The sequence below is a fragment of the Oncorhynchus masou genome, chromosome 5 (genome assembly GCF_036934945.1).
Source record: "Oncorhynchus masou masou isolate Uvic2021 chromosome 5, UVic_Omas_1.1, whole genome shotgun sequence".
Classification (NCBI taxonomy): domain Eukaryota; kingdom Metazoa; phylum Chordata; class Actinopteri; order Salmoniformes; family Salmonidae; genus Oncorhynchus; species Oncorhynchus masou.
The window spans coordinates 13652700-13675080 of NC_088216.1; the positions used below are offsets into that span (position 1 = coordinate 13652700).

The 22381-nt window shown below is 42.4% G+C and overlaps 1 protein-coding gene across 1 annotated transcript in view; it reads left to right on the forward strand.

The window, feature by feature from the left end:
• Positions 1-515: 515 nt before the first annotated feature.
• LOC135533673 (lipopolysaccharide-induced tumor necrosis factor-alpha factor homolog) overlaps positions 516-22381 on the forward strand; it is a 46233-nt gene continuing 24367 nt past the window's right edge. Inside the window, exons 1-3 of the mRNA XM_064960950.1 lie at positions 516-655; positions 5353-5702; positions 7160-7228. Coding sequence (XP_064817022.1) covers positions 5378-5702; positions 7160-7228 — 394 coding nt within the window. The 5' untranslated portion in view covers positions 516-655; positions 5353-5377. The remainder of the gene's footprint in view (positions 656-5352; positions 5703-7159; positions 7229-22381) is intronic.

The window sequence follows — 22381 nt, forward strand, 5'->3', positions numbered from 1 at the left end:
AACTTAGAAATGTGACGTCTGGATAAACGTGGAGAAACATCAGCTGACCTTCAGCTGTTGGGAAGAGGCTTCCAGGGAGGGCTGGATGGGGGCGGGGCAGGGGGCGGGACGGGGGCGGGGCAGGGGCGGGGCAGGGGCAGGATGGTTACATACTGACGTATTCTCCATCAGGCTTGTGTTGCTCATCTTCACTATTCAGTCACTTCAGATGAAGTCATTACCTTATCTGCCTGACTCCTCCCTAACAGCTTAGCCCGCCCCCTCTATGAATTCAATTCAAGGGGCTTTATTGGGAAACACCAGTTAACATTGCCAAAGAAAGTGAAGTAGATCATAAACAAAAGTGAAGTAAACAATAAAAATTAACAGTAATTATTACACTCACAAAAATGTAAAAATAATAAAGACATTTCAAATGTCATATGTGCAAATAGTTAGTCTGTGTGTGTCTTTCTCTCTCTATCACACTCTCTCTCTCTTCCTCTCTCTCACTCGCTCTCTTCTTCTGTGCTTAAGTTTCTCTCTCTCTGTCTCTCTCTCTCTCTCTCCCTCTCTCTCTCTGTCTCTCTCTGCTTCAGTTTCTTTGTCTCGTGAGGGAGTTGCAGCTCTAATCATTATCTCCACAGTACCTCGTCTCCTCCAGGGCTCCAGACAGGTAAGGGACTGGCGTTTTGTTCGTGGCTGGTATATGGTGTTCTGAGCTGGGTAAAGGTGGGCTGGGATAGGGTGTTCTGAGCTGGGTAAGGTGGACTGGGATAGGGTGTTCTGAGCTGGGATAGGGTGTTCTGAGCTGGGTAAAGGTGGGCTGGGATAGGGTGTTCTGAGCTGGGTAAGGTGGGCTGGGATAGGGTGTTCTGAGCTGGGTAAGGTGGGCTGGGATAGGGTGTTCTGAGCTGGGATAGGGTGTTATGAGCTGGGTAAGGTGGGCTGGGATAGGGTGTTCTGAGCTGGGATAGAGGGCTCTGAGCTGGTTAAGGTGGGCAGTTGTTTTTAGCTTGTGTGTGTGTGTGTGTGTGTGTGTGTGTGTGTCTGTGTGTGTGTGTGTGTGTGTGTCTGTGTGTGTGTGTGTGTGTGTGTGTGTGTGTGTGTGTGTGTGTGTGTGTGTGTGTGTGTGTGTGTGTGTGTGTGTGTGTGTGTGTGTGTGTGTGTGTGTGTGTGTTCTGCATTTGTGTTTGTCTGAAAGAAAAGAGAACGGTAGGCAGGTCAGTTAAGAACACATTCTTATTTACAGCCAAACCCAGACAATGCTGGGCCTATTGTGCATCACCCTATGGGACTCCCGATCACGGCCGGTTGTGATACAGCCCAGGATCAAACCAGGGTCTGTAGTGACGCCTCTAGCACTACGATGCAGTACCTTACACCTCTGAGCCACTCTGTCCATGCAATGAATAGGACTGCATGGACAGATCCCAGATCAGTACTCCTACTGTGAGAAGCTTTGTGGATATGGGCCCAGGTTCCTTCTGCCCATGTAATCCGATTTTCTGAAAGGCAAAACTGATGCCAGATCAGATCCTACTGTGAGGCGCCGTACTACCATGTAGTACGACCCTGTAAAACAACACATCCGCCTATCCGGTGTACAATCGTGGCCAAAAGTTCTGAGAATGACACAAATATTAATTTCCACAAAGTTTGCTGCTTCAGTGTCTTTAGATATTTTTGTCAGATGTTACTATCGAATAATGAAGTATAATTACAAGCATTTCATAAGTGTCAAAGGCTTTTATTGACAATTACATGAAGTTGATGCAAAGAGTCAATATTTGCAGTGTTGACCCTTCTTTTTCAAGACCTCTGCAATCCGCCCTGGCATGCTGTCAATTATTTGCTGGGTCACATCCTGACTGATGGCAGCCCATTCTTGCATAATCAATGCTTGGAGTTTGTCAGAATTTGTGGGTTTTTGTTTGTCCACCCGCCTCTTGAGGATTGACCACAAGTTCTCAAATGGGATTAAGGTCTGGGGAGTTCTGGCCATGGACCCAAAATATCAATGTTTTGTTCCCGAGCCACTTAGTTATCACTCCATCATGCTGGAAAAAGCATTGTTCGTCACCAAACCGTTCCTGGATGGTTGGGAGAAGTTGCTCTCGGAGGATGTGTTGGTACCATTCTTTATTCATGGCTGTGTTCTTAGGCAAAATTATTAGTGAGCCCCACTCCCTTGGCTGAGAAGCAACCCCACACATGAATGGTCTCAGGATGCTTTACTGTTGGCATGACACAGGACTGATGGTAGCGCTCACCTTGTCATCTCCGGACAAGCTTTTTTTCGGATGCCCCAAACAATCGGAAAGGGGATTCATCAGAGAAAATGACTTTACCCCAGTCCTCAGCAGTCCAATCCCTGTACCTTTTGCAGAATATCAATCTGTCCCTGATGTTTTTGCTGGAGAGAAGTGGCTTCTTTGCTGCCCTTCTTGACACCCGTCCATCCTCCATAGGTCTTCGCCTCACTGTACGTGCAGATGCACTCACACCTGCCTGTGCCATTCCTGAGCAAGCTCTGTACTGGTGGTGCCCCGATCCTGATTCCGCAGCTGAATCAACTTTAGGAGACGGTCCTGGCGCTTGCTGGACATTCTTGGGCGCCCTGAAGCCTTCTTCACAACAATTGAACCGCTCTCCTTGAAGTTCTTGATGATCCGATAAATGGTTGATTTAGATGCAATCTTACTGGCAGCAATATCCTTGCCTGTGAAGCCCTTTTTGTGCAAAGCAATGATGACGGCACTTGTTTCCTTGCAGGTAACCATGTTTGACAGAGGAAGAACAATGATTTCAAGCACCACCCTCCTTTTGAAGCTTCCAGTCTGTTATTCAAACTCAATCAGCATGACAGAGGGATCTCCAGCCTTGTCCTCGTCAACACTCACACCTGTGTTGATGAGAGAATCACTGACATGATGTCAGCTGGCCCTTTTGTGGCAGGGCTGAAATGCAGTGGAAATGTTTTTGGGGGATTCAGTTCATTTTCATGGCAAAGAGGGACTTTGCAATGAATTGCAATTCATCTGAAAACTCTTCATAACATTCTGGAGTATATGCTACTTGCCTTCATACAAACTGAGGCAGAAGACTTTGTGAAATGTAATATTTGTGTCATTCTCAAAACTTTTGGCCACGACTGTATGTAACAGAACCTAGGGAATAGGGGACCATTTAAGACACACACATAGACAGAGAGGAGTTATATAACCTCTGCATTTCCTTATTACGTTCAGATTGTTATAAAATATGTTCTCAAGACTGACCTGGTCACTGTTAGTAAAGATTAAACAGATTGTTTTATAGTGCAAGGTTAGTATGATTCATGAAGTTGGAATTTATATTTATTTATTGAACCTTAATTGAACCAGGAAGTCCCATTGGGATCAGAAGACCTGTTTCCTCATGGAGACCACGTAGATCAATGATGTTTAGATCATGTGATGTATTATGATTCCAGATGACATACAGCACTGTGGCTGCCTATGACTGACGACGGTTTCTCAAAACTCCATCTAATTGGTCCATAATATGGCATTTGAAACTGTATTTAGTATTGTCAGCTGATGTGTCAATGTGGAGTGATGCTTAAAGGTTTTCTAACTAACTTCAACTAATTTAGAAGTACATTGCAAATGAATTGATTTTGAACATGGACCAAGTTTATGTTTTATTTTCTGCAAGAGAATTGTTACGTTCTGGTGATGTTAACTATATGTCCCCTTTAAGGACGGAGAGCACTTATATGCTTCTGATCATGAGCTGGGTACATCATGGGATGTTTGCTGAAGGTTTATTAGTAATAGTGCTGTCATAAATGACGCTCACTGGGAGAATCTCAATTGCATGCTTCTCGCGTCCTCTCTCCTCGCCTCCTTCTCAAAACCCATTGGAGGAGAATGAGGAGAAGAGAGAGAGAGCAGAGAGAGTAGAGAGGACCCCATTGAGATTCTGACACTGTGTTCGCTATCTCCCTCTCTCTCTCTGCTCCCTTTATCTCTCTCCCACCTGTCTTCTCTTTTTCCCCTACCACTCTCTCTCAATTTCATTCAATACAAAGGGCTTTATTGGCATGGAAACATATGTTAACATTGCCAATGCAAGTGAAGTAGATAATTAACAAAAGAGAAATAAATGTGCAAATGGTTAAAGTACAAAAGGGAAAATAAATAAACATGGGTTGTATTTACAATGGTGTTTGTTCTTCACTGGTTGCCCCCCCCCTCTCCCTCGATCTTCCCCTCTCTTTCTCACTCCCTCACCTCTCCCCCTCCTCTCTCCCCTCTGCTCCCCCTATCTCTCTCTCTCTCTGCTCCCCCTCTCTTTCTCCCTCACTCACCTCTCTCCCCTCTGCTCCCACTATCTCTCTCTCTCTCTGCTCCCCCTCTCTCTCTCTCTCTCTCTCTGCTCCCCCTCTCTCTCTCTCTGCTCCCCCTCTCTCTCTCTCTGCTCCCCCTATCTCTCTCTCTCTGCTCCCCCTCTCTCTCTCTCTGCTCCCCCTCTCTCTCTCTCTGCTCCCCCTATCTCTCTCTCTGCCCCCTCTCTCTCTCTCTCTGCTCCCACTCTCTCTCTCTGCCCCCCCCCTCTCTCTGCTCCCCCTATCTCGCTCTCTCTGCTCCCCCTCTCTCTCTCTCTCTGCTCCCACTCTCTCTCTCTGTGCTCCCTCTCTCTCTCTCTCTCTCTGATCCCCCTCTCTCTCTCTCTCTCTCTGCTCCCCCTATCTCTCTCTCTGCTCCCCCTCTCTCTCTCTCTCTGCTCCCCCTCTCTCTCTCTCTCTCTGATCCCCCTCTCTCTCTCTCTCTCTGCTCCCCTCTCTCTCTCTCTCTCTGATCCCCCTCTCTCTCTCTCTCTCTCTGCTCCCACTCTCTCTCTCTCTCTGCTCCCACTCTCTCTCTGCTCCCCCTCTCTCTCTCTGCTCCCCTCTCTCTCTGCTCCCCCCCTCTCTCTCTGCTCCCACTCTCTCTGCTCCCACTCTCTCTCTGCTCCCCTCTCTCTCTCTCTCTGCTCCCACTCTCTCTCTCTGTGCTCCCTCTCTCTCTCTCTCTCTCCCCCTCTCTCTCTGCTCCCCCTCTCTCTCTCTGCTCCCCCTCTCTCTCTCTCTCTCTGCTCCCCTCTCTCTGCTCCCCCTGCTTCTCCTATCTCTCTCTCTCTGCTCCCCCTATCTCTCTCTCTCTCTCTCTCTTCCACCTGACTTATCTTTTCCCCCCTCCTCTCTCTCTCCCCTCTCTCTTTCTCACTACCTTACCCCCTCCTCTCTCAACTCTGTGCTTCCCCCCCATATATCTCTCCCCCTCCTCTCTCTCAAACGCTTCCGGATGAAATGATTATGTTGTGTTAACCTGGATGTCTTCAACCTAGGGCGACACTCCTCTACCCCGACAGTATGGAGAATGGTCAGCAGTATAGAGGTCAGTATGGATCCCCCCAGCACATCCCAGCTCCCTCCTACCCCGGCCCCCCAGCGGCCTACAGCTTACAGGGAGGTGACAAGGGTGCAGCCTACCCCCCCCAGCCTGGCTTCCAGGGAGGTGACAGGGGTGCAGCCTACCCCCCCCAGCCTGGCTTCCAGGGAGGTGACAGGGGTGCAGCCTACCCCCCCCAGCCTGGCTTCCAGGGAGGTGACAAGGGTGCAGCCTACCCCCCCCAGCCTGGCTTCCAGGGAGGTGACAGGGGTGCAGCCTACCCCCCCCAGCCTGGCTTCCAGGGAGGTGAGAGACCAGATCTACACTGATACTCTTAGGGACAGTTTAAGCCTTAGACTATTTCAATAGAGATTCTCCATTGAGCATGCGTTTCAGACCATGACTAGGTTTATTCTGTGTCCAGGAAACCAGCCCTTACTCGTTATGTCAATTAAAATGTTACTGGACAGCAACTCCCTTCAATAGTGTTTTCATTAAGCGTTTTGGAAATGTGTTACGATAGCCATAGATGTCATGAGAATCATTGCTAATGGCTGGCCAAGCACTTTGCATCCCTGGGTTTGTGTCCTCATAATGCTGGCCAACCACTCTGTTTTCACTAGGTTTGTGTTCCCATAATGCTGGCCAACCACTCTGTTTTCACTAGGTTTGTGTTCTCATAATGCTGGCCAACCACTCTGTTTTCACTAGGTTTGTGTTCTCATAATGCTGGCCAATCACTCTGTTTTCACTAGGTTTGTGTTCCCATAATGCTGGCCAAGCACTCTGTATCTCTGGGTTTGTGTTCCCATAATGCTGGCCAACCATTCTGTTTTCACTAGGTTTGTGTTCCCATAATGCTGGCCAAGCACTCTGTATCTCTGGGTTTGTGTTCCCATAATGCTGGCCAACCACTCTGTATCCCTGGGTTTGTGTTCCCATAATGCTGGCCAAGCACTCTGTATCTCTGGGTTTGTGTTCCCATAATGCTGGCCAACCACTCTGTTTTCACTAGGTTTGTGTTCCCATAATGCTGGCCAAGCACTCTGTATCTCTGGGTTTGTGTTCCCATAATGCTGGCCAACCACTCTGTATCCCTGGGTTTGTGTCACCATAATGCTGGCCAACCACTCTGTATCTCTGTGTCTGTGTTCCCATTATGCTGGCCAACCACTCTGTATCCCTGGGTTGTGGTGCATTACGCTGGCCAACCACTCAGTATCCCTGGGTTTGTGTTCCCATTATGCTGGCCAACCACTCTGTATCCCTGGGTTGTGGTACATTACGCTGGCCAACCACTCAGTATCCCTGGGTTTGTGTTCCCATTATGCTGGCCAACCACTCTGTATCCCTGGGTTGTGGTACATTAAGCTGGCCAACCACTCAGTATCCCTGGGTCTGTGTTCCCATTATGCTGGCCAACCACTCTGTATCCCTGGGTTGTGGTACATTACGCTGGCCAACCACTCTGTATCCCTGGGTTGTGGTACATTAAGCTGGCCAACCACTCAGTATCCCTGGGTCTGTGTTCCCATTATGCTGGCCAACCACTCTGTATCCCTGGGTTGTGGTACATTACGCTGGCCAACCACTCTGTATCCCTGGGTTGTGGTACATTAAGCTGGCCAACCACTCAGTATCCCTGGGTTTGTGTTCCCATAATGCTGTCCAAACACTCTGTATCCCTGTGTGGTGATACATTATGCAAGATGGTTTCTGTTCAATTAATTTATTGATGTATTTATCTATCCCTTATTTATCAGGTCCCCGAGCCGGCATGTACCCACCACCTCCCCAATACAGCATGGCACAACCTAGAAACACCCCTGGGGGTGAGTCACACACACACACACACACACACACACACACACACACACACACACACACACACACACACACACAGTGATGTGATTATTTAATCAAAATAGCTGTTATGAAAAGCCAAATTAAAAATGAAATTATATTTTCAATCATTTTTCTAAATTCTCACAATAGCAAAAGTAATTTGTCTGATGATTCGGGGTTACAGCTAAGTCCGACCAGCAGACTGTAGACACAACGTAGTGAAGACAGAGTCTCGGTTTCGACGGCTAGCTAGTGAGTTTGTGAGTGAAGTAAACAAAGCCAGGTTATCTGTGCCAGATGCACACAAGTGTTGAGTAGTGCAGATATTTTATTTTTTATTTTAGCTAATTTATTGAAAATGAAATACAGAAATGTCACATTTACATAAGTATTCACACCCCTGAGTCAATACATTTTAGAATCACCTTTGGCAGCAATTACAGCTGTGAGTCTTTCTGGGTAAGTCTCTAAGAGCTTTGCTCACCTGGATTGTACAATATTTGTCGTTTATTCTTTAAAAAAATATATATATAAAAAAATACAGAAATAACTAATTTACATAAGTATTCACACGGCTTTGCTATGATACTCCAAATTGAGCTCAGGTATATCCAATTTCATTTGTTCATCCTTGGGATGTCAATACAACGTGATTGGAGTCCACCAGTGCCCAATTCAATTGTTTGGACATGATTTAGAAAGAAACACACCTGTCTATATAATGTCACACAGTTGACAGAAACTATACCATGAAGTCTGAGGAACTGTCTGTAGATCTCTGAGGTAGAATTGTGATGAGTCATATATCTGGGGAAGAATAGAAAACTAGTTCTAGAATGTTGGAAGTTTCCAAGAGCACAGTGGCCTCCATCATTGAGAAATAGAAAAATATGGAAATAGCCAGACTCTGCCTAGAGCTGACTATCCGACAAAACTGAGCAGGCAAGAAGGACCTTGGTCATGGAGGTGACCAAGAACCCAATGACCACTCTGACAGAACTATAGAGTTCTTTGGCTGAGATGGGAGAACCTGCCAGAAGGACAGCAGTCTGTACAGCACTTCACCAATCTGGGCTTTATGGGAGAGTGGCCAGACAAGCCACTCCTGAGAAAAGGCACATGACAGAACGTCTGGAGTTTTCAGTGGCAGGGACTGGGAGACTGGTAAGGACAGAGGGAACAATTAATGAACTTGTAAAATGAAAAGAGACTGAAGTGCAAATTCAGGTGGACCAATCCGTTTGACCACGCTTCTGCAAAAGCCCACCAAGTGCCTTTCGCACTACAACAGAAGGTCGAGCCAGAGCTCAACAAGCTCCAAACCACTGGAATACTCTAACCAATCTCTTACTCTGAGTGGGCTGCCCCTATTGTCCCAGTAATGAAGCCTGATGGAAATATCAGGATATGGGGAGATTACCAGTTAACTGCCAATGTAGCTTCCAGGCTGGGCCAGCACCCCACTGTCAACGATAGAGGAGATCTTCACAAAGCTATTTGGTGGGACATGCTTTTCCAAGCTGTCCATGTCTCACACATACCAGCAGTTGGTGCTGGCTGAAGAATCCTGCAAAGTGGCTAGAATTAACACCGACAAGGGGCTGTATCAGTTCACGTGCCCTCCGTTTAGTGTCTCCTCTGCCTGAGTGATCTGTCAAGGAACAATGGAGAATGGGTTAACAGCACACTACTGTATAGATGGAGGATACCCTTATCACTGGTGTCATGGAGGAAGACCACTAACAAAAAGAAACTTGAAAGATTCGTGTCAAGACTGGAGAGCACAGGGCTTCTCCTGAAGAAATCAACGTGTGTTTTCCTGGCCCCTGAAGTGGAGTACTTGGGGTACAAAGTCCTTACCAATGGGTTTCAAACTCTGGATGTGAGTGAGCTATGGGCCTACCGTGCGAATTTAAACTACTATTGCCAATTTCTTCCTAACCTGGCCTCTGTCCTAATCCCACTGCAAAAAATCTTACAAGTATGCGCACGGACGCCACATCAACATCCAAACGGACCAGAAGCCCATGTTAGGGCTCCTTGGTGAGCTGAAGAACATACACCCATCCTCCTCTGGACAACTCCAAAGACCCTCATGTTAGCTCAATACCAATATGAGTTGCTGTACAGACCAGGCCCCTCCATCGCCAATGCTGATGGTCTCAGCGAGCTGCCGCTTCCAGACATGTCCAAAGACCTCAAATGTCCCCCTGGATTGGTGGGCTTGCTGAAGCAGCTCCAAACAGCTCCAATAGATCATCGCCAACTGAAGAAATGGACTGTAAGAGACCCTCTTCTCTCCAACGTCAGCCACTTAGTCCCTGAGCAATGGCTTGTCCACTGTCCTACGGAGGAGTTGCAGACATATTTTAAAAGGAGAAACGAACTCTCGGTGGAGGACAGAAATCCTGCTTTAGGGCCTTCGTGCTGCTTTTGGGCCTTCATGCTGCTTTAGGGCCTTCGTGCTGCTTTAGGGCCTTCGTGCTGCTTTAGGGCCTTCGTGCTGCTTTAGGGCCTTTAGGGCCTTCATGCTGCTTTAGGGCCTTTGTGCTGCTTTAGGGCCTTCGTGCTGCTTTAGGGCCTTCGTGCTGCTTTAGGGCCTTCGTGCTGCCACCACACGGACGTCAGACTTTACTGGAAGAACTCCACGAGTCGCACCCAGGACTACCCAGAATGCAACAGCAAGAGTGCACAAGTGGTGGCTGGGAAAGTCAGCTGCTTAGTCCATGAGCAATGGCGTGTCCACTGTCCTGATTGGACAAAGCAGTGGAAGAGCAGGTGCAGTCTTGTGCTACTTGCCAGCAGGTATGAAATGCTCTAGCACAAGGGTCCCATAAGCCCTTGGGAGTGGCCTGGAAAACCCTTGAGTTGCATTCACATTGACTATGCAGGGCCTTTCCTTGGGGAGATGTTCTTGTTGGCTGTGGATGCTCACTCAAAATGGCTTGAAGTTTTTCCAGTCCACACTGCAAACTCAGCAACAACAACTGAGCATCTCAGGGAAGTATTCAGTACTCATGGTCTTCCCCATACTGTCACATCAGACAATGCAGCCATCTTTATGAGTGGCAACCAATGGTATTCGCCACATCACCTCCACCCCTAGCACCCTTCCATGAATGGCTTTGTGGAGAGGGCAATCCAGACAATGGAAAGAGCCTTGGAAAAAGCAGCAGGAGGCACACTGAAAACCAGAGTTTCCCCATCCCTGGCAGCCTACTGCTGTACACCACAACCATCTCCAGCTAAGTTTATGTTTGGCCACCCTGTTCGGACCAGGTGTCAGTACAAGAGTTCTCCGCAGTCAGGAACGGATGGCTACCAACAGGAAAAAACACCAAATCCGCCAGGTCGCTGGAGGCTGGATCGCCCGTTCGGGTCAGGGACTTCTCAAGGAATGACAAATGAACACCAGGAGTGGTGGTCACCACTACAGCTACTCTCTTATACAGAGTGGATGTTGTTGAGGTGGTGCCACGTGGTTCATCTGCTGGCGAGGGGGAAGGTGCCCAGGCAGCCTCAGATCGTCCTCCCATCTGGGACGATGATGGAGTGGCAGTGGAGCAGCCCCAGATACCCGTCCCACAGGCAGCCCCAGATACCGTCCCACAGGCAGCCCCAGATACCCGTCCCACAGGCAGCCCCAGATACCCGTCCCACAGGCAGCTCCAGATACCCGTCCCACAGGCAGCCCCAGATACCGTCCCACAGGCGGCCCCAGATACCCGTCCCACAGGCAGCCCCAGATACCGTCCCACAGGCAGCCCCAGATACCGTCCCACAGGCGGCCCCAGATACCGTCCCACAGGCGGCCCCAGATACCGTCCCACAGGCGGCCCCAGATACCGTCCCACAGGCAGCCCCAGATACCGTCCCACAGGCGGCCCCAGATACCGTCCCACAGGCAGCCCCAGATACCGTCCCACAGGCAGCCCCAGATACCGTCCCACAGGCAGCCCCAGATACCGTCCCACAGGCAGCCCCAGATACCGTCCCACAGGCGGCCCCAGATACCGTCCCACAGTCATATATGTTCCTGTCCTGACCAGTATTACTGTAGTATTACTCCATCCTAATGGGTTATATATGTTCCTGTCCTGTACTATCCAGTATTACTGTAGTATTACTCCATCCTAATGGGTTATATATGTTCCTGTCCAGTCCAGTATTACTGTAGTATTACTCCATCCTAATGGGTTATATATGTTCCTGTCCAGTCCAGTATTACTGTAGTATTACTCCATCCTAATGGGTTTTATATGTTCCTGTTCTATCCAGTATTACTGTAGTATTACTCCATCCTAATGGGTTATATATGTTCCTGTCCTGTCCTGTCCGGTATTACTATAGTTTTACTCCATCCTAATGGGTTATATATGTTCCTGTCCAGTCCAGTATTACTATAGTATTACTCCATCCTAATGGGTTATATATGGTCATGTCCAGTATTGGTATAGTATTACTCCATCCTAATGGGTTATATATGTTCCTGTTCTATCCAGTATTACTGTAGTATTACTCCATCCTAATGGGTTATATGTGTTCCTGTCCTGTTCTATCCAGTATTACTGTAGTATTACTCCATCCTAATGGGTCATATATGTTCCTGTCCTGTTCTATCCAGTATTACTATAGTATTACTCCATCCTAATGGGGTATATATGTTCCTGTCCTGTCCTGTATTACTATAGTATTACTCCAACCTAATGGGTTATATATGTTCCTGTCCTGTCCTGTATTACTATAGTATTACTCCATCCTAATGGGTTATATATGTTCCTGTCCTGTCCTGTCCAGTATTACTATAGTATTACTCCATCCTAATGGGTTATATATGTTCCTGTCCAGTATTACTGTAGTATTACTCCATCCTAATGGGTTATATATGTTCCTGTCCTGTTCTATCCAGTATTACTCCATCCTAATGGGTTATATATGGTCCTGTCCTGTCCAGTATTACAATAGTATTACTCCATCCTAATGGGTTATATATGTTCCTGTTCTATCCAGTATTACTGTAGTATTACTCCATCCTAATGGGTTATATATGTTCCTGTCCTGTCCGGTATTACTATAGTATTACTCCATCCTAATGGGTTATATATGTTCCTGTTCTATCCAGTATTACTGTAGTATTACTCCATCCTAATGGGTTATATATGTTCCTGTCCAGTATTACTGTAGTATTACTCCATCCTAATGGGTTATATATGTTCCTGTTCTATCCAGTATTACTGTAGTATTACTCCATCCTAATGGGTTATATATGTTCCTGTCCTGTCCTGTCCAGTATTACTGTAGTATTACTCCATCCTAATGGGTTATATATGTTCCTGTTCTATCCAGTATTAATATAGTATTACTCCATCATAATGGGTTTTATATGTTCCTGTTCTATCCAGTATTACTGTAGTATTACTCCATCCTAATGGGTTATATATGTTCCTGTCCTGTCCTGTCCAGTATTACTGTAGTATTACTCCATCCTAATGGGTTATATATGTTCCTGTTCTATCCAGTATTACTATAGTATTACTCCATCCTAATGGGTTATATATGTTCCTGTCCAGTATTACTATAGTATTACTCCAACCTAATGGGTTATATATGTTCCTGTCCTGTCCAGTATTACTATAGTATTACTCCATCCTAATGGGTTATATATGTTCCTGTCCTGTTCTATCCAGTATTACTGTAGTATTACTCCATCCTAATGGGTTATATATGTTCCTGTCCTGTTCTATCCAGTATTACTGTAGTATTACTCCATCCTAATGGGTTATATATGTTCCTGTCCTGTTCTATCCAGTATTACTGTAGTATTACTCCATCCTAATGGGTTATATATGTTCCTGTCCTGTTCTATCCAGTATTACTATAGTATTACTCCATCCTAATGGGTTATATATGTTCCTGTCCTGTCCTGTATTACTATAGTATTACTCCATCCTAATGGGTTATATATGTTCCTGTCCTGTTCTATCCAGTATTACTATAGTATTACTCCATCCTAATGGGTCATATATGTTCCTGTCCTGTTCTATCCAGTATTACTGTAGTATTACTCCATCCTAATGGGTTATATATGTTCCTGTCCTGTTCTATCCAGTATTACTGTAGTATTACTCCATCCTAATGGGTTATATATGTTCCTGTCCAGTTCTATCCAGTATTACTGTAGTATTACTCCATCCTAATGGGGTATATATGTTCCTGTCCAGTTCTATCCAGTATTACTATAGTATTACTCCATCCTAATGGGTTATATATGGTCCTGTTCTATCCAGTATTACTGTAGTATTACTCCATCCTAATGGGTTATATATGTTCCTGTCCAGTATTACTGTAGTATTACTCCATCCTAATGGGTTATATATGTTCCTGTTCTATCCAGTATTACTGTAGTATTACTCCATCCTAATGGGTTATATATGTTCCTGTCCTGTTCTATCCAGTATTACTGTAGTATTACTCCATCCTAATGGGTTATATATGTTCCTGTCCTGTCCTGTATTACTATAGTATTACTCCATCCTAATGGGTTATATATGTTCCTGTCCTGTTCTATCCAGTATTACTGTAGTATTACTCCATCCTAATGGGTTATATATGTTCCTGTCCTGACCAGTATTACTGTAGTATTACTCCATCCTAATGGGTTATATATGTTCCTGTTCTATCCAGTATTACTGTAGTATTACTCCATCCTAATGGGTTATATATGTTCCTGTCCTGTTCTATCCAGTATTACTGTAGTATTACTCCATCCTAATGGGTTATATATGTTCCTGTCCTGTCCTATCCAGTATTACTATAGTATTACTCCATCCTAATGGGTTATATATGTTCCTGTCCAGTATTACTGTAGTATTACTCCATCCTAATGGGTTATATATGTTCCTGTCCAGTATTACTGTAGTATTACTCCATCCTAATGGGTTATATATGTTCCTGTCCTGTTCTATCCAGTATTACTCCATCCTAATGGGTTATATATGTTCCTGTCCTGTCCTGTATTACTATAGTATTACTCCAACCTAATGGGTTATATATGTTCCTGTCCTGTCCTGTATTACTATAGTATTACTCCATCCTAATGGGTTATATATGTTCCTGTCCTGTCCTATCCAGTATTACTATAGTATTACTCCATCCTAATGGGTTATATATGTTCCTGTCCAGTATTACTGTAGTATTACTCCATCCTAATGGGTCATATATGTTCCTGTCCTGTTCTATCCAGTATTACTATAGTATTACTCCATCCTAATGGGTTATATATGTTCCTGTCCTGTCCTGTCCAGTATTACTATAGTATTACTCCATCCTAATGGGGTATATATGTTCCTGTCCTGTCCTGTATTACTATAGTATTACTCCAACCTAATGAGTTATATATGTTCCTGTCCTGTCCTGTATTACTATAGTATTACTCCATCCTAATGGGTTATATATGTTCCTGTCCTGTCCTGTCCAGTATTACTATAGTATTACTCCATCCTAATGGGTTATATATGTTCCTGTCCAGTATTACTGTAGTATTACTCCATCCTAATGGGTTATATATGTTCCTGTCCTGTTCTATCCAGTATTACTCCATCCTAATGGGTTATATATGGTCCTGTCCTGTCCAGTATTACAATAGTATTACTCCATCCTAATGGGTTATATATGTTCCTGTTCTATCCAGTATTACTGTAGTATTACTCCATCCTAATGGGTTATATATGTTCCTGTCCTGTCCGGTATTACTATAGTATTACTCCATCCTAATGGGTTATATATGTTCCTGTTCTATCCAGTATTACTGTAGTATTACTCCATCCTAATGGGTTATATATGTTCCTGTCCAGTATTACTGTAGTATTACTCCATCCTAATGGGTTATATATGTTCCTGTTCTATCCAGTATTACTGTAGTATTACTCCATCCTAATGGGTTATATATGTTCCTGTCCTGTCCTGTCCAGTATTACTGTAGTATTACTCCATCCTAATGGGTTATATATGTTCCTGTTCTATCCAGTATTACTATAGTATTACTCCATCCTAATGGGTTTTATATGTTCCTGTTCTATCCAGTATTACTGTAGTATTACTCCCTCCTAATGGGTTATATATGTTCCTGTCCTGTCCTGTCCAGTATTACTGTAGTATTACTCCATCCTAATGGGTTATATATGTTCCTGTCCTGTTCTATCCAGTATTACTGTAGTATTACTCCATCCTAATGGGTTATATATGTTCCTGTCCTGTTCTATCCAGTATTACTGTAGTATTACTCCATCCTAATGGGTTATATATGTTCCTGTCCTGTTCTATCCAGTATTACTGTAGTATTACTCAATCCTAATGGGTTATATATGTTCCTGTCCTGTTCTATCCAGTATTACTATAGTATTACTCCATCCTAATGGGTTATATATGTTCCTGTCCTGTCCTGTATTACTATAGTATTACTCCATCCTAATGGGTTATATATGTTCCTGTCCTGTTCTATCCAGTATTACTATAGTATTACTCCATCCTAATGGGTCATATATGTTCCTGTCCTGTTCTATCCAGTATTACTGTAGTATTACTCCATCCTAATGGGTTATATATGTTCCTGTCCTGTTCTATCCAGTATTACTGTAGTATTACTCCATCCTAATGGGTTATATATGTTCCTGTCCAGTTCTATCCAGTATTACTGTAGTATTACTCCATCCTAATGGGGTATATATGTTCCTGTCCAGTTCTATCCAGTATTACTATAGTATTACTCCATCCTAATGGGTTATATATGGTCCTGTTCTATCCAGTATTACTGTAGTATTACTCCATCCTAATGGGTTATATATGTTCCTGTCCAGTATTACTGTAGTATTACTCCATCCTAATGGGTTATATATGTTCCTGTTCTATCCAGTATTACTGTAGTATTACTCCATCCTAATGGGTTATATATGTTCCTGTCCTGTTCTATCCAGTATTACTGTAGTATTACTCCATCCTAATGGGTTATATATGTTCCTGTCCTGTCCTGTATTACTATAGTATTACTCCATCCTAATGGGTTATATATGTTCCTGTCCTGTTCTATCCAGTATTACTGTAGTATTACTCCATCCTAATGGGTTATATATGTTCCTGTCCTGACCAGTATTACTGTAGTATTACTCCATCCTAATGGGTTATATATGTTCCTGTTCTATCCAGTATTACTGTAGTATTACTCCATCCTAATGGGTTATATATGTTCCTGTCCTGTTCTATCCAGTATTACTGTAGTATTACTCCATCCTAATGGGTTATATATGTTCCTGTCCTGTCCTATCCAGTATTACTATAGTATTACTCCATCCTAATGGGTTATATATGTTCCTGTCCAGTATTACTGTAGTATTACTCCATCCTAATGGGTTATATATGTTCCTGTCCAGTATTACTGTAGTATTACTCCATCCTAATGGGTTATATATGTTCCCTGTCCTGTTCTATCCAGTATTACTCCATCCTAATGGGTTATATATGTTCCTGTCCTGTCCTGTATTACTATAGTATTACTCCAACCTAATGGGTTATATATGTTCCTGTCCTGTCCTGTATTACTATAGTATTACTCCATCCTAATGGGTTATATATGTTCCTGTCCTGTCCTACCCAGTATTACTATAGTATTACTCCATCCTAATGGGTTATATATGTTCCTGTCCAGTATTACTGTAGTATTACTCCATCCTAATGGGTCATATATGTTCCTGTCCTGTTCTATCCAGTATTACTATAGTATTACTCCATCCTAATGGGTTATATATGTTCCTGTCCTGTCCTGTCCAGTATTACTATAGTATTACTCCATCCTAATGGGGTATATATGTTCCTGTCCTGTCCGGTATTACTATAGTATTACTCCATCCTAATGGGTTATATATGTTCCTGTTCTATCCAGTATTACTGTAGTATTACTCCATCCTAATGGGTTATATATGTTCCTGTCCAGTATTACTGTAGTATTACTCCATCCTAATGGGTTATATATGTTCCTGTTCTATCCAGTATTACTGTAGTATTACTCCATCCTAATGGGTTATATATGTTCCTGTCCTGTCCTGTCCAGTATTACTGTAGTATTACTCCATCCTAATGGGTTATATATGTTCCTGTTCTATCCAGTATTACTATAGTATTACTCCATCCTAATGGGTTATATATGTTCCTGTCCAGTATTACTATAGTATTACTCCAACCTAATGGGTTATATATGTTCCTGTCCTGTCCAGTATTACTATAGTATTACTCCATCCTAATGGGTTATATATGTTCCTGTCCTGTTCTATCCAGTATTACTGTAGTATTACTCCATCCTAATGGGTTATATATGTTCCTGTCCTGTTCTATCCAGTATTACTGTAGTATTACTCCATCCTAATGGGTTATATATGTTCCTGTCCTGTTCTATCCAGTATTACTGTAGTATTACTCCATCCTAATGGGTTATATATGTTCCTGTCCTGTTCTATCCAGTATTACTATAGTATTACTCCATCCTAATGGGTTATATATGTTCCTGTCCTGTCCTGTATTACTATAGTATTACTCCATCCTAATGGGTTATATATGTTCCTGTCCTGTTCTATCCAGTATTACTATAGTATTACTCCATCCTAATGGGTCATATATGTTCCTGTCCTGTTCTATCCAGTATTACTGTAGTATTACTCCATCCTAATGGGTTATATATGTTCCTGTCCTGTTCTATCCAGTATTACTGTAGTATTACTCCATCCTAATGGGTTATATATGTTCCTGTCCAGTTCTATCCAGTATTACTGTAGTATTACTCCATCCTAATGGGGTATATATGTTCCTGTCCAGTTCTATCCAGTATTACTATAGTATTACTCCATCCTAATGGGTTATATATGGTCCTGTTCTATCCAGTATTACTGTAGTATTACTCCATCCTAATGGGTTATATATGTTCCTGTCCAGTATTACTGTAGTATTACTCCATCCTAATGGGTTATATATGTTCCTGTTCTATCCAGTATTACTGTAGTATTACTCCATCCTAATGGGTTATATATGTTCCTGTCCTGTTCTATCCAGTATTACTGTAGTATTACTCCATCCTAATGGGTTATATATGTTCCTGTCCTGTCCTGTATTACTATAGTATTACTCCATCCTAATGGGTTATATATGTTCCTGTCCTGTTCTATCCAGTATTACTGTAGTATTACTCCATCCTAATGGGTTATATATGTTCCTGTCCTGACCAGTATTACTGTAGTATTACTCCATCCTAATGGGTTATATATGTTCCTGTTCTATCCAGTATTACTGTAGTATTACTCCATCCTAATGGGTTATATATGTTCCTGTCCTGTTCTATCCAGTATTACTGTAGTATTACTCCATCCTAATGGGTTATATATGTTCCTGTCCTGTCCTATCCAGTATTACTATAGTATTACTCCATCCTAATGGGTTATATATGTTCCTGTCCAGTATTACTGTAGTATTACTCCATCCTAATGGGTTATATATGTTCCTGTCCAGTATTACTGTAGTATTACTCCATCCTAATGGGTTATATATGTTCCTGTCCTGTTCTATCCAGTATTACTCCATCCTAATGGGTTATATATGTTCCTGTCCTGTCCTGTATTACTATAGTATTACTCCAACCTAATGGGTTATATATGTTCCTGTCCTGTCCTGTATTACTATAGTATTACTCCATCCTAATGGGTTATATATGTTCCTGTCCTGTCCTATCCAGTATTACTATAGTATTACTCCATCCTAATGGGTTATATATGTTCCTGTCCAGTATTACTGTAGTATTACTCCATCCTAATGGGTCATATATGTTCCTGTCCTGTTCTATCCAGTATTACTATAGTATTACTCCATCCTAATGGGTTATATATGTTCCTGTCCTGTCCTGTCCAGTATTACTATAGTATTACTCCATCCTAATGGGGTATATATGTTCCTGTCCTGTCCTGTATTACTATAGTATTACTCCAACCTAATGGGTTATATATGTTCCTGTCCTGTCCTGTATTACTATAGTATTACTCCATCCTAATGGGTTATATATGTTCCTGTCCTGTCCTGTCCAGTATTACTATAGTATTACTCCATCCTAATGGGTTATATATGTTCCTGTCCAGTATTACTGTAGTATTACTCCATCCTAATGGGTTATATATGTTCCTGTCCTGTTCTATCCAGTATTACTCCATCCTAATGGGTTATATATGGTCCTGTCCTGTCCAGTATTACAATAGTATTACTCCATCCTAATGGGTTATATATGTTCCTGTTCTATCCAGTATTACTGTAGTATTACTCCATCCTAATGGGTTATATATGTTCCTGTCCTGTCCGGTATTACTATAGTATTACTCCATCCTAATGGGTTATATATGTTCCTGTTCTATCCAGTATTACTGTAGTATTACTCCATCCTAATGGGTTATATATGTTCCTGTCCAGTATTACTGTAGTATTACTCCATCCTAATGGGTTATATATGTTCCTGTTCTATCCAGTATTACTGTAGTATTACTCCATCCTAATGGGTTATATATGTTCCTGTCCTGTCCTGTCCAGTATTACTGTAGTATTACTCCATCCTAATGGGTTATATATGTTCCTGTTCTATCCAGTATTACTATAGTATTACTCCATCCTAATGGGTTTTATATGTTCCTGTTCTATCCAGTATTACTGTAGTATTACTCCATCCTAATGGATTATATATGTTCCTGTCCTGTCCTGTCCAGTATTACTGTAGTATTACTCCATCCTAATGGGTTATATATGTTCCTGTCCTGTTCTATCCAGTATTACTGTAGTATTACTCCATCCTAATGGGTTATATATGTTCCTGTCCTGTTCTATCCAGTATTACTGTAGTATTACTCCATCCTAATGGGTTATATATGTTCCTGTCCTGTTCTATCCAGTATTACTGTAGTATTACTCCATCCTAATGGGTTATATATGTTCCTGTCCTGTTCTATCCAGTATTACTATAGTATTACTCCATCCTAATGGGTTATATATGTTCCTGTCCTGTCCTGTATTACTATAGTATTACTCCATCCTAATGGGTTATATATGTTCCTGTCCTGTTCTATCCAGTATTACTATAGTATTACTCCATCCTAATGGGTCATATATGTTCCTGTCCTGTTCTATCCAGTATTACTGTAGTATTACTCCATCCTAATGGGTTATATATGTTCCTGTCCTGTTCTATCCAGTATTACTGTAGTATTACTCCATCCTAATGGGTTATATATGTTCCTGTCCAGTTCTATCCAGTATTACTGTAGTATTACTCCATCCTAATGGGGTATATATGTTCCTGTCCAGTTCTATCCAGTATTACTATAGTATTACTCCATCCTAATGGGTTATATATGGTCCTGTTCTATCCAGTATTACTGTAGTATTACTCCATCCTAATGGGTTATATATGTTCCTGTCCAGTATTACTGTAGTATTACTCCATCCTAATGGGTTATATATGTTCCTGTTCTATCCAGTATTACTGTAGTATTACTCCATCCTAATGGGTTATATATGTTCCTGTCCTGTTCTATCCAGTATTACTGTAGTATTACTCCATCCTAATGGGTTATATATGTTCCTGTCCTGTCCTGTATTACTATAGTATTACTCCATCCTAATGGGTTATATATGTTCCTGTCCTGTTCTATCCAGTATTACTGTAGTATTACTCCATCCTAATGGGTTATATATGTTCCTGTCCTGACCAGTATTACTGTAGTATTACTCCATCCTAATGGGTTATATATGTTCCTGTTCTATCCAGTATTACTGTAGTATTACTCCATCCTAATGGGTTATATATGTTCCTGTCCTGTTCTATCCAGTATTACTGTAGTATTACTCCATCCTAATGGGTTATATATGTTCCTGTCCTGTCCTGTCCAGTATTACTATAGTATTACTCCATCCTAATGGGGTATATATGTTCCTGTCCTGTCCTGTATTACTATAGTATTACTCCAACCTAATGGGTTATATATGTTCCTGTCCTGTCCTGTATTACTATAGTATTACTCCATCCTAATGGGTTATATATGTTCCTGTCCTGTCCTGTCCAGTATTACTATAGTATTACTCCATCCTAATGGGTTATATATGTTCCTGTCCAGTATTACTGTAGTATTACTCCATCCTAATGGGTTATATATGTTCCTGTCCTGTTCTATCCAGTATTACTCCATCCTAATGGGTTATATATGGTCCTGTCCTGTCCAGTATTACAATAGTATTACTCCATCCTAATGGGTTATATATGTTCCTGTTCTATCCAGTATTACTGTAGTATTACTCCATCCTAATGGGTTATATATGTTCCTGTCCTGTCCGGTATTACTATAGTATTACTCCATCCTAATGGGTTATATATGTTCCTGTTCTATCCAGTATTACTGTAGTATTACTCCATCCTAATGGGTTATATATGTTCCTGTCCAGTATTACTGTAGTATTACTCCATCCTAATGGGTTATATATGTTCCTGTTCTATCCAGTATTACTGTAGTATTACTCCATCCTAATGGGTTATATATGTTCCTGTCCTGTCCTGTCCAGTATTACTGTAGTATTACTCCATCCTAATGGGTTATATATGTTCCTGTTCTATCCAGTATTACTATAGTATTACTCCATCCTAATGGGTTTTATATGTTCCTGTTCTATCCAGTATTACTGTAGTATTACTCCATCCTAATGGATTATATATGTTCCTGTCCTGTCCTGTCCAGTATTACTGTAGTATTACTCCATCCTAATGGGTTATATATGTTCCTGTCCTGTTCTATCCAGTATTACTGTAGTATTACTCCATCCTAATGGGGTATATATGTTCCTGTCCTGTTCTATCCAGTATTACTGTAGTATTACTCCATCCTAATGGGTTATATATGTTCCTGTCCTGTTCTATCCAGTATTACTGTAGTATTACTCCATCCTAATGGGTTATATATGTTCCTGTCCTGTTCTATCCAGTATTACTATAGTATTACTCCATCCTAATGGGTTATATATGTTCCTGTCCTGTCCTGTATTACTATAGTATTACTCCATCCTAATGGGTTATATAT